The 21,365-nt window shown below is 37.9% G+C and overlaps 1 protein-coding gene across 3 annotated transcripts; it reads left to right on the forward strand.

Moving 5' to 3' along the window:
• The first annotated feature begins 33 nt into the window (after positions 1-33).
• On the forward strand, positions 34-20,563 carry LOC112560286 (serine/threonine-protein kinase Nek6-like). 3 transcript variants are annotated; one of them, XM_025232042.1, is made up of 18 exons: positions 34-92; positions 682-773; positions 869-946; positions 2,809-2,896; positions 4,311-4,361; positions 4,717-4,752; positions 5,675-5,733; positions 7,255-7,307; positions 8,201-8,328; positions 10,074-10,175; positions 10,711-10,790; positions 11,025-11,180; positions 11,474-11,616; positions 13,326-13,418; positions 14,637-14,734; positions 15,149-15,279; positions 15,999-16,050; positions 16,457-20,563. In XM_025232042.1, the coding sequence occupies exons 2-17, from the start codon at positions 691-693 to the stop codon at positions 16,039-16,041; spliced, it is 1,422 nt and encodes a 473-aa protein (XP_025087827.1). In that variant the 5' UTR covers positions 34-92; positions 682-690; the 3' UTR covers positions 16,042-16,050; positions 16,457-20,563. The 3 variants fall into 3 exon arrangements, with proteins under 3 accessions (XP_025087827.1, XP_025087825.1, XP_025087826.1); XM_025232040.1 differs by lacking the exon at positions 15,999-16,050 and having other exon boundaries at positions 20,027-20,563; XM_025232041.1 differs by lacking the exons at positions 34-92; positions 15,999-16,050 and adding an exon at positions 187-218 and having other exon boundaries at positions 20,027-20,563.
• Positions 20,564-21,365: the final 802 nt, after the last annotated feature.

Here is a 21,365-nt window from a genome sequence, read left to right on the forward strand (position 1 = left end):
TCCTGTAGCCAATGAGAATCGGTCTTACAATTCATGTATAGAAATAGGTTTTGTTGACATCATGGCTGCAGGTCTCCGCGGGTAAAACCACTGTAAGTTAGCAATCCAGCATGTCGTCGATAGAATAAAAATGTGCTCTTCTTGTGTTCAACTTCCAAATTTAACAATGTCAGCACCAAAGATAGCGGGTATTTTACCGACTGAATACCGGAATTAGGGTAACAGTTAAGTTGTCTCTGGTCCACGAGTAACATGGCTTCAGTTTGATTAAAACAGTTTAAGCTCTTTAATGATCAGTTATCCGTGACGATAGTATGGACCAATGTCTATGAGTATACATGCATTTATAATTTAATTGTATTAAAAAAATTGTGTTTTAATCAGTTCTGTGTGTCTTTCGATCACAGTAAATAACAAAAAGGAAGTGAATAGATCAACGCGGACACGTTATCAGTAATAGACGGTCAAACTGTGCAGTACCAACATCTTCTATTACAACAGGCATCATAACAGAAAGTGAAACTGTGCAGTACCTAGTACTTGTATCAGTAACAGAAACTCAAACCTTGCAGTATCTAGTGTTTGTATTACAGCAGGGTGGCGCTTCACCTATAGTTCATTTAGTACAGAGTATCAATTGTTAATAGACTTACCATGAAATAATGAACTCTTGCTTTCCAGGCAGGAACCATGGAACAGTATGAGTGTGTACAAAGACTGGGGCTTGGTGCTTGTGGTTCAGTGTATCTGGTCCGACATACCACATCCAAAAGGTAGGATATATGCTGAATATAATTACTGCTCTACTAGTAAGATTAAATTCCTCCTGCTTGCAAATTATTATTATTATTGACTGATTTCTGTCTAGGCTCTATGCCATGAAGAAGATAGAAATAGATGAAAAGAGGAAAACGAGGACCAAAGATGCAGTGCTTAAAGAAGCCAGGTAAAGTTGGGCCAATAAATATAGATGCAGTTGTACATTATCACAGATATTTGAGGTGCTCTAGATGTTATTATAGGCAGGTAGAATTAATATATGTTTGTTAATCATTACGTCTTCATTACCAATAAATGCAGCTGTCAATGATCACAGGTCACATGATTGTCATCTTGTTTAGATGTGATAGCTATGGCTGTACATATTATTTATAATATTAATTACAGGCCAAACAAAATTATCAACTTAAAAATCAGCCTGGTATACTTGGTCAAGCTGTAGTTTTGCGATGGTTTGTTAACACTTTTTGCAGCATGTGCACTCCTAACCTGCCTGACACTGACTGTCCTGGGTCATCATAATACAGGCCATGGGCAGCTGACAAGATGCATACTTGTCTGTCATGTGCTCATATCTGTCCTGTCAATCCCCTCAGAATGTTCCTTGGTTGTCCTTCAAAATTTACAATATTATTATGATTCACTTAATATAAATCTATGTTGCTATGGGAAAGCTCTTAGTTGCATTGAATTTTTATTACCACCTGCGGTTGCCTTGGCAGGACAGACCAAATGATTTCACAGACCTTGTACAACACACAGGCCAGACGTTTCCCACCCCTGATGTAAGAGAAGGTTGTCTTAAAATTGAATGTGTTTTATTGTTACTGACCAAAGTTAAGACTATCTTTATTGTGGTTGTAAGCGATCATAAATATAATGGATAGCAAGGATATCATCGATAAAGGAAATGATAGAACAGTCATACCTATGGGAATATATCATCACATGATGATCTACAAGTAAGAAGAGTCAGTATCATGGCAGAATACATTTCTGGAAACAGTGAGACTGTATGGATTTCTTCTAGTTATACACAAAGAGAATAGAGTGGTAGAAACACCTGTAAGGGCATGTACGTATGTATGTGTGTGTCCTGCTATGCATGTCAGTGCCATCAATGTGAGTGTTATAGTAGCAGATGGGTAGAAACACTTTGTAAGGGCATGTGCATATATGTGTGTGTGTTGCTGTGCATGAAAATGGAGGTACAGATGAAGATGTAAGAAGCCGAATAAACAAAGCCAGGCTTGCATTTCACACCCTGTGACCTTTCTGGAACTCCAAGGCTTTATCTCTACACATCAAGATCCGCTTCATTAACACAAATGTAAAGTCAGTCCTTCTGTATGGATCTGAGACATGGCATGTGACAAGCACCATCACCAACAAGATTCAGACATTCGTCAACAGATGTCTGAGCCACATTCTCAACATCAGATGGCCCAAGAAGATCTCCAATACAGACCTTTGTGAGAGAACTAACTAAAAACCTGCCAGCCAAGACATCAAGAAGCAGAAGTGGGGCTGGATTGGTCACACGTTGCGAAAGCCAGCTGACAATTTAACAAGACAAGCTCTGGGCTGGAACCCACAGGGGAGGTGCAAGGTTGGGACACCCAGACAGACATGGAGGAGATTGGTCCACAGCAAGGCAGAGGCAGCTGGCATGACATGGTCTCAACTGGAAAGGGATGCCCAGAACTGGGTCCGATGGCGGGGTGTAGTTGTGGCCCTATGCTCCACTGGGGGTGATTAGGAACAAGAAGAAGAACATTGGCAGACAAACAATTTCCTGAAAATGATTAATAAAGATGTTTTGTGTTTGTATTGTATTTCTCCTATAGATATCTCTCACTTAAAAATAGTATGTGGCATTGCTCTCATTAGTTTGTCATAACCATGCATTTTACCAAGAACAATACTTTTGTAAATTGAATTCATACTGCTAGTTATCTTGCAGTAGTTATTTCACACAATTCTTTTAGCAGTTTTTCAATTTGATAACAGATTATATGTTTTCATCAGCATTCTATCTCGTCTCAAGCATCCACACATTGTGGCCTTCTATGACAGCTTTGTCCATCATGATGAACATCATGTGTGCATTATACAGGTAAATTGTCATTTAACACCCACAGTTATTAAAAAAAAGTAAAATAGGTAGTCTTTAATGTTGAAAATGGCTTTGGCTTGTTATGTGCAGTTTTTGGAATGTGGATGCTTATGCAGCTGTTCTAGATCCAAGGCAATTCCAGAATATCTTGTCCAGCTGTTCTGTATCCCCTGCAGCATATGTGTATGTTACACATGTTATATCAGGTCAGAAATAAAGGTAGTCCTGTGGCTTTATGGTTAAAGAGGAGTGAGATCACACTTATCTGGGGGAACCAGCTTGTTTTGTTGTTGACATAGGTCACATATCTTCTTTCTCACTGCCATACCTTCCCCAGCTGTTTAATGAGTCAGACAGACAAATCAACTGGGGAAAGTACTTTGGGTCACTTGGGTATCAAACCAGCTAATGTGCTTTAACCACTATGCTGTCCACTTCTTCAGCTATGCAGGTGGCTGGGTATATTCATTAGTGTAACCAATGTTATCTACTCCAGCTCTGCAGGCAGCTTCAGATCCAGCTTAATATAACAGCATGGAACAATGCTTCAGTGAAGCAACATCCATAAAAGTGCCAGGCATAAGTATAATAAAATATTAAAAAAGTGCAAGTCATACTTCTGTCTAGTTTCCTTTTCACTGTACCAAAGCTTGTGTCCATTACTGTCTCCCCAAAGCTAGACCATCAGATCTCAGCCAGCCCCATGCCCCACTGGTATCATTATAACTCATGAGTGAGTTATTAAACCTTGCTGTACTTGTGTAATGTGTTGATGTCTACAGTTTTCTCTCTTTCTCAGCTTGATTGGAGGGTTGGCTCTAGTAGCAGATTTTGCACTGTCCTTTCCCAGGAGCTTACCAATGAGGTACACTTCAGTCTCCTGGAGTCCTTGGAAACATGAAAAGCTCTCCAGATCAGGGAGGAAATACTGCAAGGTGTGAACATCATGATCCTCCCAAACATCATCTCCGCAGTAGTGGATCTGTGCAGACAAGGGGGTAGGGGCACTCCCTCCAGACCTCCATCTCCTTGTCTGGAAGATTCCATGGTGACCTTTGCTCAGTTCTGTCGAAAAGATCTTGCTTATCACTCTGTCTCTGCTGTGGGCAACATTTTTGTGGCACAGCAGCTAACCATCACTTTAGCCATCCAGCCATCTTCTTGGGGGTGGGGGTGTTGCCTCCTAGCTGTCTACCCAGCGGAAGCTGGGCTTTTCTTTCTTTTATGTCTTCTTGGAGTGTTCATGGTTAAGGCTGCCTTTTCTGCCACGTGTTTGTTGTTCTCTATATTCAGTTCAGGTTGTCTGGTTTGTTCAAATAAAAATAAAACTATTTTTTACACATGCTTTCAAAACATAAAATATATTGATCCATTTCTCTTGTGTGCACTTAACCCACTGTTGCTTGTCTTCTAGGACTACTGTGATGGTGGAACGCTTGCTGACCAAATACAAACAGCTTCTAGTGTAAGTTGTGCTCTGTATGCTATTTAACTTGAAAGCTAAATGTGACTTTTGTTTTTGACATTACCTTTCTGTTTGTTGTCTTAATACCTAATTACCTTTGTCTTTGTTGTTTTAATGCCTCAGTACCTTGCTGTTTCTTGTCTGTCTTAATACCTAATTATCTTGCTCTTTGTGCCCCTCTTAATACTTGAGTAATTAAACTGTAGGATAAATCACATTTTTTTTCCATTTTTATCTATATCCTTTTCAGAAAATATTGGTCAAGTGAGATAGATTGAAGGGAATTTCTTTGTCTGTGCTCAAGTTGAGGACAACATAAAAATTTTGCTGTCTTCTTTTTATAATTTCATTTCAGACTGGTATCAAGCTGAAAGAAAAACAAATCATGCAGGTCTGTTGTTAATTGATATTGCAACATAAAGCATGAAGAGAGATTAGTGTGTGTTGTAAGTCAGCAGATAGTTTATACATATAGATGTCGGATTAGCTCTTCCCTTACAGTTTGCATCTGCTAATACCATTGTGTCCATAGCTATAGCTCACTTGTGTTGATACTTCTGCACTGAATGAGTTAAATAAAGGTAAGGTAAATAAGATCTTGTAATGTTGCATGCTGATGGGTAGTGAGATATATCGTGATGATGATGTTATACATGCTGATGGGCAATCTTATATATAGTAAATATAGTGTTATACATGTTGATGATTACATACTTGTTTTGGGTTAGTCAATTAACCCACTGGCGTAAATCAAATAAAAACGAGATATAAGCATACCAGGAGGAGAAAAAAAGGCTTGCTAAAACACATATCAATAGCATAGAAGGTATTAGGGCCAAGCCTAATCTTAGAGGTTGCCTTATCAATGGCAGTATAAAAGCTATTGCCAAAGAAAATCTAAGTAGGATTCTAGCTAGTACTCATCCGAAATACAGGATACTTTCTGGCTTTTAGCTCCCAAAACCAATGTTCTACCTAAACTATAATTTTTTTTCGCTATAATCACTTGATTAATAACTAATTAAAAATAAAAAACTAAGAATAATTAAAAGAGCCGCTGATCTAAGAGTCAAAAAGCTTTTTCGAGTCAACCTTATTAGTAAATCGTATTGAAATCATGAGATATATATGTTTATAGTGATGATAATGTTTTCAGAGCCATAGTCATCTCCATGCATTCATTTACATGTGCATATGCAAACACAACTTTTTACATATTAACAGTTGATTCTTTCTAGATTAAGAAAGCCAGCATCGATTTTTATTTGTGCTTGTTCCTAGATCAGAATGTTGATGTTGGCTTTATGTTTCAGTGGTTTGTGCAGATTGCCATAGCTGTTCAGTACATTCATTCACAAAAAATTTTACACAGGTAAGTCCTGGCTTTAGTAAGATGAACTAGAATTACAATGCATATTGAATGCTGACATTATATATAACAACATGAGGAATATAAACGGTGAAGAAAGGTTTCTGCTTAGGAAGTTCTGTATAGGCATTAGAAGCACCCACTAGCATGCATCAAAAGGCAAAGTATTTTATGGAGATATTGATTTACAGAGTATTTTATGACTTTATGACTTTTATGACTTTAGATTCACTTTTAGTCATCTCATAATTTATGAGAGTTCAAATATATATATACAGTCAGACCTTGATAATTCGACCTTTCCTAAGTCGAAAACCTCCCTATATTGAATTAATGGTTAGTTCCTGGCCAAATACCTGCGCCTATTACGCCATTTTCCCTAACTCAAAAACTCCGTAAGTCGAATTTTTTTTGTGGTCCCTTTGAGTTCGACTTATCTAGTCCGACTGTAATTTTAAAATGGCATGTGCTGTCCTAATATCAAGGTCAGGGTTTTTCCCCTGCATCAGTCCTGCAGCCAACAGACAAATCCTCAATCGTGTTAAGTCAAAGCATTTGCAGTCAACCTGCTAAGAAAGACTAATAGGGGCGAGTTGGGTATTAATGAATATCAGAGCATCCTCATATCGAAGATGAACAAAGCTTCATTCATTTTTCATAGATTGAATGTTTGCTTGTAAAAAGGTTACAGGTCAAAGACACCAGTTAGTAGTAAACCTTAGCAGGTCATAGTAGTAAATCTTAACAAGTCATAGACAGCAGTTTGTAGTAAACCCTAGCATTGGGGTGGGCAAATTTATTTTTAGCAGGCCGATCTCAAAATTCTAAACTATGTTTCAAGGCCAGTAACATACCAAAAATTCTTGCCGTGACTACACAACAAATCTAGTGAAAATGGAATGGAAATACGTACACAATAATTTCACTTACCGAACTTAATTTGAAAAGTGAAGCTGTTTAAATTTGCTGACAATAAAAATTTAAACTATCTTTCTGTTGAAGGCAACTGACTGATGCTCACAGCTCCATGAGACACATTATTTGTTATTTTTTCTATTTTTTCTATTAGAATGTTACAGACTGATGATTCCTCACACTGTCGTATTTAATAAATAAAATTTCAGCCAAATTAACCTAAGTTAAATAAAGAAAAGTTATTAAAACAAGTTCATTTTGCATTTTGGCCGACAGGCTGGTCTAAAAACACTCATGGGCTGAATCTAGCCCACAGAGAGTACTTTGCCCACCCCTGCCCTAGCAGGTCATAAACAGCAGATAGCAATATATCTTAGCAGGTTAACACTATGCCCATGGTAGAAGCTTACTGTACCAAATACTTTCAAACTGTAGACATTAAGTATTTTTAAAGCAAAAACTATTGGTAATATTTTCTTTCTATAGCATTTTCAGTTTCTTTCTGAAATCTGTGAAGAGGATTTAAAGAAGCTAAAGATTCTGAAACAAGGAAAAATTTCATTATGATTTTTTGCAGTCTGTTTTATGATATATTTTGCTTTTTTGCAGAGACTTGAAGACAGAGAATGTATTCCTGACAAAGAAAAATGTGGTGAAAATTGGTCAGTATGGGCAAGATTGAACTGTAATTCTTTACTTTGATGGCAAGAGTGTGAGAACATATCACTGGAGTTTCTAAGCACAGCAACTTTTGTGATGTAAAATACAATATGCAATGAGATATGTAATAGGGTTTTGTTGCAGTTTTAGACATTCTCTGATATTTCTGTTAGCAAAGCACTGTTTCAGTACTAGACTTCACCTTGCTTTTGTGGAAAAATCACAAGTTTGTCACTTTTTTTTAAATATCTAAACTGAGTGTAATGTAGCTGCAATGCATATTTATTGACATATTGTGTCACTGTGATACTGGATTGAAATATTTGAGCTGTTGTTGATAAGCATGAGTCACATTGATAGTGGATTTAACATGTGCTGTGTTGTTAGCTGTTTCTTCAGGTTATCAACATTTCTTTAATTGGGATTCCTTTTATTTTACTTTTCCCTGTGTTCTGTGACTGATGGTGAATATTGATGATGAGATTTGGAAGCAAAACTTCATCATGTTGCTCTGTATTTAAGACAGGAAGGCATGCTATCACTAGTGTACATGTAAAATTAGTCTACATATTGAGATCATGTGTGCAGTACTCAAATACTTTAAAAAATGTGGAATCTGATAGAATGACAAGGTAAAGATAAGGGAAAAAAATCCTATAGTCTAATGGCAGTAGCACACAGACAACTGTGAGAGGGCTTGAGAGGGCTTGGCATGCAGATGGAAGCTCATCTCTCTCCCTCTGCTCTAAAATATCAGGAACCTTTTCACAGTTGATTAATAAAAGATCATTAACCCTTGAAACAACAAACCCACAACTTTTTGGCTGAGGCTTAGAACAAAATAGAATAATATTATTCATTCAGTTTATCTTATCTTCTTAATTTTTTTGTGTAGGTGACTTTGGCATCTCTAAGATTATGGACAATACTATTGATGTTGCCAAGACAGTGGTGGGGACTCCATCCTATTTGAGCCCTGAACTTTGTCAAGACATCCCTTATAATTCAAAGTCTGACATATGGGTGAGCAATACTTTCTGGAAAATGATCATATAGTTTGAAATTGAAAGTTACAAATGTTTGTTGATAGTATTTTGTAATTGAGTTATAGACAGCACTTGTGAACTTTGTCGCAATCCTGCTATTTTATTTTCAAATCATTTGGATGGAAAGGAAATGTAAAAGATGGATGGTGGTTGATTTGCATGGGAGTGCATAGGTGCAAGTGTCTCACGATGACCGCTTTTTCTTTGATGTAACGGCATCATTGAGAGGCTCCACAAGCATAAATTGTGAAGATCAAGTCTGAGAAAGAAGAAGAGATTTTCGCAGCTGTTCTGCGTCCTTAACTGGGATAGGGAAATCAAGCAGTTTTCCTCTATGCTATGTTTTTAAGTCCTGAACAGACTTGCTAGAAGAGTGTAATTTATGCATGTGAAAACCTGTTGAGGTGAGTGTATGTCAGTTTTCTTTTTGAATCTTTTTTAATGTTTTTGTTGAATGTACATTGGGGAATATTTGATTAATGGCATTGTAAATTTAAGCTAAATGATTATTAGATTTTAAAGACCTTTGAAGGTTTTGCAATAGTAACAATTGGAGTAGAAGTCTATAAGCAAGCCGGGTTTACTGCGCTACCTCAAGTCAGATATCTGAACCGATCTCTTCTCAAATTCACTTTTTCCTACTCACAGTCTACCAGTCCTTTCCTATGCCAAACACCTGGCATGCTTCATGCACAGATTTTGTTTGTCTTTTATGTCTGTTGATGTGTCTCTAGCTGGTTTCTTGCTGATATGTTACAGTACAATAGAACTTTATTTATCCACAAGTGCAATTCCAGCTTTTGTCTGTGTAGTCAGTATGTGTGTTATATACATTTTGTATAGGTTGAATGTGAGCTTTCAGTGTTTTGTAGCTTGAAAATGTTTGTAAAGCACATTCAGTCTACAGTACAGTCAAGGAATGTGCAGCATTATTGTTATTATGACAGATGCTCCTATGCGCTTGATTGGTAGCTGCTTGTTGTAGCGATGATGTGATGGCTGTGTATTAACATTTTTATTTGATTACAGGTTTTAATCTGATTTCTATGACTATGCTGTGATAGTGAATTCTATGACTATACTGTGAAAGGGATTTCTATGACTATGCTATGACAGTGATTTCTTTGACTATACTTCCTTTCCATACTATGCTCTTCCACCAAAAAATTCCATCTTTATAAAGATAGCCATGAGCATAATAAACCTGAGTTGATGAGCTGGTGTAAGAATTGTGTGAGCTTCGATAGACCAGTCTTAAATGTAATGAATTTACATTGGCAAACAATGCAGTGTGCAGCACTTAATTTGGAACTTAATTTGATCATAATGGGGTTAAAGGAAAAGACACTGTCAACCTTTCTAGCAAAGGGGATATAAATATGTCTCTTTTTGCCACAGGGTGTCCTCTGAAATGACATCAGTCTCAATATTTGCTCATCTTATTAGATATTAAAATAATGGTGTCTCAGCAAAATGTCTGGAATTTTCATTGACAGAATATTCCTTCAACATTTGGTTAGGACTGGACAGATGGCATGTATTTGCATAACATCTACCCCCTTTCTTTCTTTCTCTCTCTCTCATGTATTCCCTCTCATTTCTTCATGTGCTTTATACATAAGGTTGACAGTTCAAAGAATGGAGCATAAACTATAGTGTAAACTGTAAACATAAACTGTAGTGTTATTTATGAAATTAAAAGTTTGATTATTTTTTAAACAGGCTTTGGGATGCCTGCTGTATGAGATGTGTGCACTTCATCCACCCTTTTCTGGCACCAGCCTTATCAGCCTGTTTTATAAAATTGTCAAGGCTGAGTTTGAGGTATTGGAAAATTCTTGTTCAAGTCAGTTTATATGACGAAGCAAAGTTACAGGGTAAAAACAAGTTAAATGCACATAAAATCGGAGAATTTTCATGTGTACTGTTTTAATCAGCATTTTCTTCTGGTTTTCTTTTATCAGTACTTTCTCATGAGCTGTGTCTCATTTTAAAGGCTTATTTAAATCATAGTTTTATGGGAAAATGTGATAAAAAAATAATATGCCTTCATTTTGAACTTTTGTGCTTGCACCACATGATCAAACCTCATCTGAATGCAACATACTTGAAGTTTGAATCTTAAACCTGCTTCCCTATTTCCAAATCTCTCTTGCTTCCTCTCAAGCATACATAAATGGTGTGAGGTAACTCAGCCATCTTCTGTAACTAATAACTATTTGTCATTCATGCAATATCATTCCATAAAAACACCAATTTGTCATATAAAAATCCCTTAAGTAAAAGGAACCAAATATCATGCAGTAAAAGCCTCTATCAATTGACATACAGGATGATAGTGTTATTGTTTTAATGCCAGCCCTTACCTGCTTATTTCTCTGATGGCCTTCAAGACATTGTCAACACAATTTTGGTCAAGTCCCCAGATAACAGACCTAGGTAAGAACAACCATCTGTGTATATACTTAATTGTGTGATACATTTTTAGAAATTTACATAGAGTTAATTTCAGTTAGCCACTGGTTGTGTGTATTTACCAATAGTGCCAGTTTGCAGTTTCAAAAAGTCTGCTGTTTTACATGTGTTTTGTGACAACACTTTCACTGTTGTGAACAAGACATTGTTTATATTTCCCTGACACCAACACAGTTTCTTTCCTGTGTTTTGTGATAGTGCCAGTACTATTTTGAACAAGCCATTTGTCAAGGAGCACTTGGCAACTTTTATAGCAGAGACTGAGACTTACCGACAGCAGCTTGGCAGTGGACGAAGTCCAGTGTGCTCTGATCAGTCTTGTGAAAACTCTCCTCTCAAACAACAGGCAACCAGGTGAGAAAGAGCATACAACAAACCCTTGCCACATGGTAATTGAAATTACATGCAGAATTGGACAAGTAAACATTGTACACTCCACTTACAAGCACACTGCTAAGATCAAGACTACGTAAAAACAGCCCAAATATACACTTTTTAGTTGTACCAAGGGTTTTTCTACTGGAAAAATGATTAGATAATTACCCTGTGATGTTCTCTGCTTAGGTTAACATAGAAATGACCCTGTGATGCTGTCTGATTAGAGTTTGTAGAAGTAAAGGGCATGAAACTTTTGCTTTTTATCACAGTGCTGCACACCTAATTCATAACATGCGCCTAAAAGCTTGGGAAGGCACTCCAGGAACAAAACATAGTTTCCGAACAGAATTAGACAGTCATGCAGAGAAGGTTGCTGGTGTTAAGGTGAAGGACCCTGGAGCATCAGGAGAAGGTGAGTACCAGCTGTTGAAGGAAAAGTGTGCAGTCTGTTCTTCATATTTTACCTAGAAGGGAAAAATGATATTCTGGTGGTTTCTGGTGTGTTTCTTCTGGATTGTTAGGTATTCATGTCGGTTGATACATTGATTTTAAACAGTACTAACATCTCCAACTCCAGCAGCATCTCTTCCAAAACTTCATTGACTTTAGAAAGGCATTTCCCTGGTTTGAGGAAAGTGATACATGATGCGAAAATTCAGCATTGAAGAGGGTCTTGCTCAAGTCTTCAAAACGCTGCAATAGCTCAGTGAGTGCAGTGCTACTAGATAACCATATATGGGACTGTCCTTCACATAAGTGGCGCCCACTGCAAGTACTCTTTGACATCTTTCTACAGCACATCATATCAGAAACCCTTCAAGACCATCCCACCTTGATTTTTATTGGTGGGAGGCCTATGTGCAGCCTACATGCTTTGCAAACAACATAGATCTGATTGCAGTCACCAGAAAGGAACTGCAAGATTTTACCAAGAGAGTAACAAACAGTTTGAAGTCATATGGAAAGGAGACTATCACTGATAAGTGCAGTCATGGTTAACAGCAAGAGTGAAGCAGAATAGTAGTAATAACAATAAAGTTAACTTATATAGCGCTTTAACCTGCCATCAAAGTGTTTCACCAAAAAATATAAACACACAAAATAATAATAAAGGTCTCAAAACAAAGAGTTCATTGTGTTCATGGTTAGTGTAGCTACTCATGTTGAGAAGAAGGTGAATGTCATCAGTGTAGATGCAGTGACTTCCGCTCAGTACCACTAACCAGACTATCCCTTTCTAGCATTACTGGTCAGTACCACTAGCACACTATCCCTGCCTAGCCTCAGTACCACTACTACACTATCCCTGCCTAGCCTCAGTACCACTACCACACTACCCCTTTCTAGCCTCTGTACTGGGCAGGGGGAACAACTGGGCAGACAGCAGTTTACAGGACACACCACTTGGGCTTATGTTGCCTGGTCAGTGGTTTTATGTTCCCAGTACTTTAAACGGCTAATCCAAATCTTATACAGGAAACATCAAACTAGTGACTTTGGACAGGGTATGGTTGTCACCCTCATAGGAATCCCTTCTCACAGCAGACAAGTGGTGCCAGCTGATCTCATTTAGCCATGTGAGCCAGCACAATACTCAGTCTAACATCATCTTTTAGCCATGTGAGACAGCATAATAGCCTAAAACCATCTTTCAGCCATGTAAGTGAGCACAATAGTATATAAAAAAATCTTTCAGCCATGTAAGTGAGCACAATAGTATGAAAAAAAACATCTTTCAGCCATGTGAGCCAGCACAATAATCTAAAACCATCTTTCAGCCATGTGAGCCAGCACAATACTCTGTCTAAAACCATTTTTCAGAGTCTTGGAGAGGGGGGGGGGTAAACTCCAAGGTGGAACTGGTTTGGACCTATTGACCACCAGTCAACACAGGCCCAAGTGCCATACCCTGTCAACTGCTGTCTGTTCAGTTTGTTTACCCTGATCAGTTCCAAAAAACAAGCATAATCATAATCAACTGATACTATCTAAGACAAGGATGAAGGTATAGTGTCACTTCTACCCGCTACAAGCCATCAACACCATATTACATCGTGTATTTAGCTATGTAGTGTCATCATATTGTGTTTAGCTATATAGTATCGCTTCTACCCTCCACAGGCCATCAACATCTTGCCCAGGTGAAGGAGGCTGATGACAGCTTGGACTATTCAGATGACTTTGATGAATCCTCAGACTCAGAGATTGACGAGGGTAAGAAGTAAGGAGTGCAGCTGAGCAGGAGACCATCACATGACCAGATGAACATTTCACTGTCATCTTGGACCTTGCTCACTGTATAAGCGTGGAATCTGTGGGGCTATAACACATTAGCTGCTATCATGGATGTGTATAGGTGGATTGCTGTCTGTCTGCCAAGACCAACGCTTAGCTTCTTGCAAAATTCTCCGCTGTTAGTTTCGGCGAGCCCAAACAAAGAATGTGACTAAACTGGAAGCTTTGTAGTCTCATGCCTCGTTTTAGTAGTTAACTGGAAAAAATCATCTGCCAGCAGTCCAGTAATACAAGTTCGTGGTTGCTATGGTGCTGTCATGTTTGTTTCTGTCACCTCAGAGCAAATCGAGCAGATAAACTCCAGTCTTTATAACACATTAGTCAAAGTGAACTACACCAGCAGTACCAGTCATGCAACTGCACCTTTTATGAGGGGAAGCACCACCAGTTTTTCCATGGTGTCAAAGAAATTGTAGTGTAGTTCATATTTTAATTACTTGTCCTGAACTCCAGAGTATCCGCCAGCAATTTTGTTACCACAGACTCTTTGTTTTCCTTGTTTAAGTCCATTCTATTGGCAGCTATTTTTACATTGTTAAGACTGATAGGGCTCTGTCATAAGACCAGGGCTTCTGCTTACGCAAAAAATTGCGTACAGTACGCATTAAAAGTTCGGAGGACCCCTTCAATTTTCGTCAATGGGGTCCCCTTCAAATTAGGGCGAAGAACAGGGACCCCTTAAAAATCTGAAGAAGGGGTCCAAAAGAATTTAGCCTTAGCAGAAGCCCTGTAAGACTTAAGCTTTTCATGTTCTGGTAGTTTTTTTTTGTTTTTGGTTTTGATTAGTTGGTGGCTTTTTGGGCCACAACACTCCTGTTTATACTTAACCCACTCTTTTTCCTGTTTTCTTGCTTCTTGTTTTGGCTTTTATTAAGATTTTGTGGTTATATCACTTGTAGGATTTGTCCCTAAATGTTTTAACACAAGATTACCATATGATATAGCCATAGTTGGAGAACCAATCGCCTGCTATATTAACATTCTCTGTGAATGTGTGCACAGTAGGCTAACCTGTTTACATACTCTTTCAATATGAATCCAGATCAAGAGGGAAAAATAGAGTTGTATACCATTCAAATATATGGAGAGAAATTGGAAGACATCAGTCATATGATATTTTCTGCTTGTATCTTTTAGATATACAAGGAGAAAGAGAGGAGGCAATCACTGGGATTTTAAGTGAAGAGGAGACAACCCAGTATTTTGATGATTTTGAAGACTATGACTCAGGGGAGGTAGGTGACATTTTATTTAAATTGAGTAAATCATTTCAAGCCATATAACCCAGAGGGTATAAGTCATATTTGATATATATGGCTGGTTAGTGATTTTTGACTAATAGACCAACAAAGGTAAGTCAAACTTGATAATACAATTATTGGTTATCCAGTTGTTTTGAGGTGTACTCACATCAAATAAAGTTTAAACAAACAAAATATTTGTATCTGGTGTTCTGGTGAATTAAGCACATAGGAAAGCTATCACATCATTATGTATATATATTGTCACAATATATATTGTCACAGGACCTGCTTGGAAGAGCAGTAAAAGCTCAGATCACAAGGTAACAGGTTCTAGTTGGAAGAGCAGTAAAAAAACTCATGTCGTTCAGTGTTGTAGGAACTGAATAAAGTCATTCATTGTTGTAGGAACTGAAGGAAGTCATTCAACAAGCCCGTGAAGCCCAGGTGCTGCCTCCAGCTGATGATTACTTTGAGGAAAACATTGGCAATGTTGATGACTTCACAGAAACATTGACAGAAGCATCTGTTATTAGATCGTAAGTATTAAGAAAGTGGTTCAGTGGTTCTAGTGACTTTGAGGGTCCCTAAAGATTTTCACAAGCTGGAGCTTTAATGTCTTTGAGAGAAAGAATCGATGAATAAATTTTTGGCAGTTTTTATCAAAGAACACTTGATAAGGACTTTGTTTCTTTTCCTGTTGTGTTCAAGAGAACGTGCTTTTCAGACTTGAAGGCTTTTTTTATTATGAACTAGGCTGTTTCCTTTGTTTGATTTTTCTGTTGGTGTGGTTTCCTGAGGCTCCCCATTGCTGTTTAGTAATGGGAAGAGGTGCAGGACATGCTTAGGTGTCTGTAGGCCTGTCTCACATGAGCAGTCTTCTGATTGTGACTGCCCCAGGCAGTACATGTATAGGCACAGTTAGCAGTGTCCATTGTGCAAGTGGAGGAGGATGATCCGCTGGCGGCATTTGGGTGTCTTCAGTATTCCTCTAGAAATGGCACAGTGCTGCAGGGTTAGGGTTAGGGTTAGGGATTGTCTATAGGATCATACTTTACAGTACAATACCAGTATTCATCCATTTCGTTCTCTTTGATCAAGAACTGTTGGAATGTTTCCTTTCAGTACATGACATGAAAGGTACGTTTTATAATGTTATCAGGTACTCATTTTTTAACAATGTGAACAAATACCAGCAGATTGGTTAGCGAATCCTGATATTTGCACCAATGATGTCATCAGTTTCTGATCTTCACAGACAATTTGCAGCAATAAAGTTGGAACAGGACAGCATGTCATAAAGCAAAGGGGTTAGTACTTTGTGTACTTTTCCTTCAGTGTTAATTTTGAAATCAAACCCATGTCTTTTAGTAAACTATTGGGTTTTTCTTATTACTCAATATTCTCTTCTTAAATTCATAGCAAGAATTTTCACTGTTTTGTTACAGAGTTTAATGTTTAAGTGTTGAGTAGCTTTTCAGAAAAGAAGTTTTATACTGTGGGTTATTAGTACAGTTAATACACTGTTGTGTAAAAGCAACAACATAGGCCTGGATTACAGCTATTGTTCTCGTGCAATATTCAGTCACTCCACATAAACATGATAGTACTCAGAATTATGCAGTAAAAATCTGGTCAGTTAAGAGTGAGACACTGTGGGTTAAAAGCAATCATTTTTGTGGGTTAAAAGTAATACACTGTGGGTCTTTGCTACAGATGTGGCTATCAGCATTCTTACCAGGCTCAAGAAAGTTGACAGACTGAGCTTACACCATCCCCAACAGCTGATGAGGTGCATGAAACAGACATGGAAATGCAGATGCAAACCTGAGAACTGTACAACTGTTGAACTAGCCATCACTGACTGTGTGAAGACACCAGCAAGATAGAGGATATAGGACAGCTATTTAGCCTTGGCTAATATAACGCAAAGATCTTAAAAGCTGAGAATTTTTATGTCTATTCCATCATTGGGGGGATGGGGAATTGCTGTCAGTTGTAAAATTCCTTAAGATTTCCACATGCTACACCATTTATGCCTGAGAGAGAATTAATGAATTAAATTTTGTGTCTATTTTTATGCTGAATCTTAGAAACAACCATGAAAACTGTACAAAGAAAACACGAGACAGCAACAAGTTTGAGGAGAGGTGGAAATGCATCATCATTTAATGACTGTGGCAACAATAAGTCTTTTCATGAGGATCAGTTGGCCACTTTTTCACTTCTGGTTTCCACTGTCATTTCCTCTTCTCCATACAGCATAACCTCCAAACTCAGCCATTTCTTACATCTGTCTTCCAAGACAATTTACGATGCTATATATGTGATTTGCAGTATCTCTTTAGAAAATACAGGATGCTATTTGCAACAGGATATTTTTTTCAGAGTATAGGATGCTAAATATCTGACGTAGTATTTGTCCAGGGAGTACTGATTACTAATGATTAATATCAGTGTAGTGCATTTATCATTCCAGTTCTAGAACATGCATCATCCTAAATATTACAGGAAACGAACCATTCTGATGTTTTTTATCAGCATTCAATCACTACTTTGCACAGCAAACCGCACTAGAGACATGGTGATCTTTTGAGTCACTAGAGGAAAGCACAAGGAAGATCTAGCTGCATGAAAGCTTCAGACATACTGAGAAGGGAATTGGTGTTGTACACTGAGCCAGCAACTAAGGCAATAGCACGGCAAGGCAGCCAACCTGTAAGGACGCCCTGTACAGGACGTGATGACTATCACCCACAATAGCCAAGAGTGGCAGGCCATGTCAGTTGCCGCGTCTGCCCATGTGCTTACCCCCAACGACAAGTGCCAGTCAAGGGATGACTGACTGACTGAACCCTCATTTTATTGGTGACAGGCATTAACCATTTGCCACCAGGCTGCCCTTCAGACATACTGAGTCACTAGAGGAATGACACTAGGAGGTTTCTCCCCACTAGAAGGCAGAACTGAACTTGCCTAGCACTAGAGGGTAGTGTTGTACACATTTGAAAGTTTAGTTTAGTTTAGTTTATTCTTTGTTGCTCCTTTGAGGAGCATAGGGCCGCAACACATTTGAAAGCCAGAACTGTAAATATCCCTGTGATTTACCATGTGATCAGTCTGTGCTGCCAGATTTAGCACCATCCCCAAGATGATGTTCAAAATACTACTTTATTCCTGTCATTGTTTGCTATCAAGTATCTGATTTTGATGGTCATTTTTCTAGTGTATCAAACATTGATCTTTTATCCACTCCTATGATTTGTTGTAATTTAGATATTGGTGCTGCTGATGGTATTTTCATCGCTCGCTGCACTTCACTCACAAAATAACTTATCATCAATGCACGTAATGATCATGATGATAATGGTGGTAGTGTTTATTAATTATAATTTTGTTTTGATAATTAAAATTGTAGCTTCACACGACTATCCTATAAGTTCAAAGTGCTAGCATAATTTTTCAAGTTCTCTTTTCAGCTGCTAAAAGGGGCATATTTCAGTATCATTCAATTGACCTAAGCTAACTAAACTGAATGAAGGATCCAACACAGGATAACAGAGAGCTTCTACATTTGGAAAAAATTCTACCCCCCAATTTTTTTCTTTCCAAGAAAAAAATCCTAAGAAGAGAGAACTGTTATCTTCATGTGCATACTTTTTGACAGTGGTATTATCTAGAGAAGCAGGATATATGACAGCCATTTAGCACTATTACAACACAAAGAATCTAAAATTAAAAAACCCCAAGAGTATGTTAGCATTTATTCATTTATTAAATTTATTGTCTGTATAAGGCACACATCCATAACAGAAATGCATCTTTGGCTCACACAAGAACACTTGCAACCTCACCCTCCCACACACAAACACATACACTTACCACCCTAAACAAAATAATGTCAAGAACATATTCCATTATTGTGGGGGAAGTGGCTGTCAGTTGTAAACATTCATGTACAAAACAGCAATGAAAGCTGTACAAAGAAAACATGAAACAGTGTGACAAAAACAAGGTTGAGATAAAGGGGAGAGAAGTCTGAATGGACATGCTTCATAGATCAGTTAACTTGTTTCCTATATGGAAAGGAAGAATTGTTCAGTGTTTCTGCGTTCTTTTGTGACCAAGTCATTTGAATTTGTAGATTTGTAGATGTCCAATTTTTGCCAATGGATTACTTCCTTTTTTAGGCTGGGCCATTTTGAAGTCGAGGCCACAAAGCAAAAATGCACTTCCTATTTTCTTTTTACTATATTCAGTATTTTCCCACTTTGTAACTTACTTCCAACCCAAAAGTGCCCCTTTGTTGCAGAGAATGGATGGCTTTTGAGACATTATTGTCAAGTGATGACTGTTTTACAATTAGTGCTGCCATAACACTGCGGTGTATTTCTCCCTATATATGTGTGGACTGTTTTACATGCTGCAGTCAGTATGAACTGCTATGCATTACCTATCCACGTTCAGTCAGCCTGATTGCTGTACCTTATATACTTTATTAAGTCTGCTATGCATTTTTCAAAATTAGGAGTGATGGTCATTTATATGTAGACTGCTGTATATGATTGTAAACATTTTACACATCTTGCAAATTGTATATGTTTTCTAGGTAATTCTGTGTGCGTTGTGTTCAATATATTCCATTGTGTACTCAAGTTACTATGCATCTTTTGGGACTGGGGATCACAAACCTGCTTTATTTTTTCATGTCATTCAGTTGAGAAGCAAATGGGAAAGGACAAAGTTGGGCGGATGATGAGGGATTTGCCTATGGATGTGTGTGGGGATGTGAGCATCTCACGACAGCTGCTTTTTAAAAAAAAATGTAACAATGTCATTGAAAGGCTCCACTAGTATAAATCGTGAAAGTCAGGGCTAAGGCCAGGAGGGATTTTTGCCAGTTTTGTGTCCTCTGTTGGAGTAGTCTCTTTCTCGACTAGGTTGAGGAACCTGAGAGTTTTCCTCATTGTTGTGAAGTCCTGATAAAACTTGTTAGAACTCTATTCACTGTTGCAGTGAGTCCAAGTCAGTTTTTATTTGTGAGTTAGCAAATTGTTGAGTCTTTTTTGAGTCTGTCAGTTCTGGGGCAGGAGGAGGGTAGAAGGGGAGAATTTTTGAGTTGCATTTGATTTTATATGATGTAATTGACTGTATTTAAAATGATTAATTGGAGAATACTTGATACTAGTATCATTAATTTAAAACTGAATGTTTGTTAGATTTAAGGACTTAATTCGCTCTTTATTTTTTTCTTGTATTTCTGTTTTTCATATATTGGTGCTCCAGATCTTGTGGGGCTTTGCAAGGAGCAATGACCCAGAAAAAGACTGCTTTTTCTGTGTTTTTTTCATCTTGGAACTCTAAACCTGATGGAGGCTTTGAGGAGGACTTTCAAGAGATATCACCTGAAAGCCGCTACTGAGTTTGCTGATTACATTGGAGCTAATAAGGAAATGTCAATGTCAAATCCAAACCATTTCACTGCAGTACCACTGTACAAGGGACAGCATTTGATAACTAGCGCTACTTTTCTGTGTCCAGTCTAGGCTCTTTCACTGCAGTACAGTTGTATATGTTTAGGTGCAGTGTTGGCATACCTGGCGAGGAAAACTGCAGGCACATTGGTAATCTTGAGTGTGAAAAGTTTGTAAATATGAAACCATGTTGTTTTATTCTGCTGAGCTAATTTAGGTGGTTGTGTGCATGTTATGTTTGCGTGTGTGTGTGTGTGCAAGAGCTCAGATACCTATGTTTGTGTGCATGTGCAAACACTCAGGCATATGTGTGTAAGATAGGTTATTCTTAATAAAAATGACTACAAAACTACCTACACCTTTGTCTTAAATTATTTACCACACTGGTACAGTTGCAAGACTAAGACTGGCTGGCAGTAATATAATGCCCTGATAGGCATATGCACATGTTCATAAGGATGTTGTGTGTTTGTAGTAACACCATGTACAAGGTTATGAGCATGTCCATGTATTGTTCATATGAATTATTGTGTACATATTCATCAATGTTGATCTATTTCCTCATTAAATGTGATCAGAGATGCTTGGAGTAAGGTGCTTTGTAGTCCATATGTTCCTATGGAGAATTTAAGTGAGAAGATGGCCAAAAGCATCCTGCAAGGCTGCAAATGTTTTCACTGTATGCAGGAGAAAAAAATTACCAATTATTCTTGACCACCACCCAACTCCTATCACTACAAACTATAGAGGCCTGTAAAGACTTATAGACTAGAAAATTCATATAAAAAAACAAAGGGTACATGCACCAAACACAAACACAGTGCACTTTTGTCAGCCTGTAAACATACAGCAAACTGTAAATTTTTGTCAGCCTTCATATACTGGTGGTGATCAGTCCTCAGCTAACATACTTTTTTTCCACATCACTATGCTGAACGACTTCTACATGCCATTCCTAGGAAGTAATATTATGGTTGAACTCTTTTACACATAAAAAGATTTAAATAGTTAAGTTCTTATGATGATGAAAGCTCATACATTTCAATGGCCACAAGAACTCGAGGGTTACAGCACCAAAATTTTAGCTCATAATAATAAAATGTGTGATCACGTTAGGGAAAGAGCATGCTCTCAGCGCTTGAGACACGAAA

This window comes from Pomacea canaliculata, linkage group LG3 (genome assembly GCF_003073045.1).
Source record: "Pomacea canaliculata isolate SZHN2017 linkage group LG3, ASM307304v1, whole genome shotgun sequence".
Lineage (NCBI taxonomy): Eukaryota > Metazoa > Mollusca > Gastropoda > Architaenioglossa > Ampullariidae > Pomacea > Pomacea canaliculata.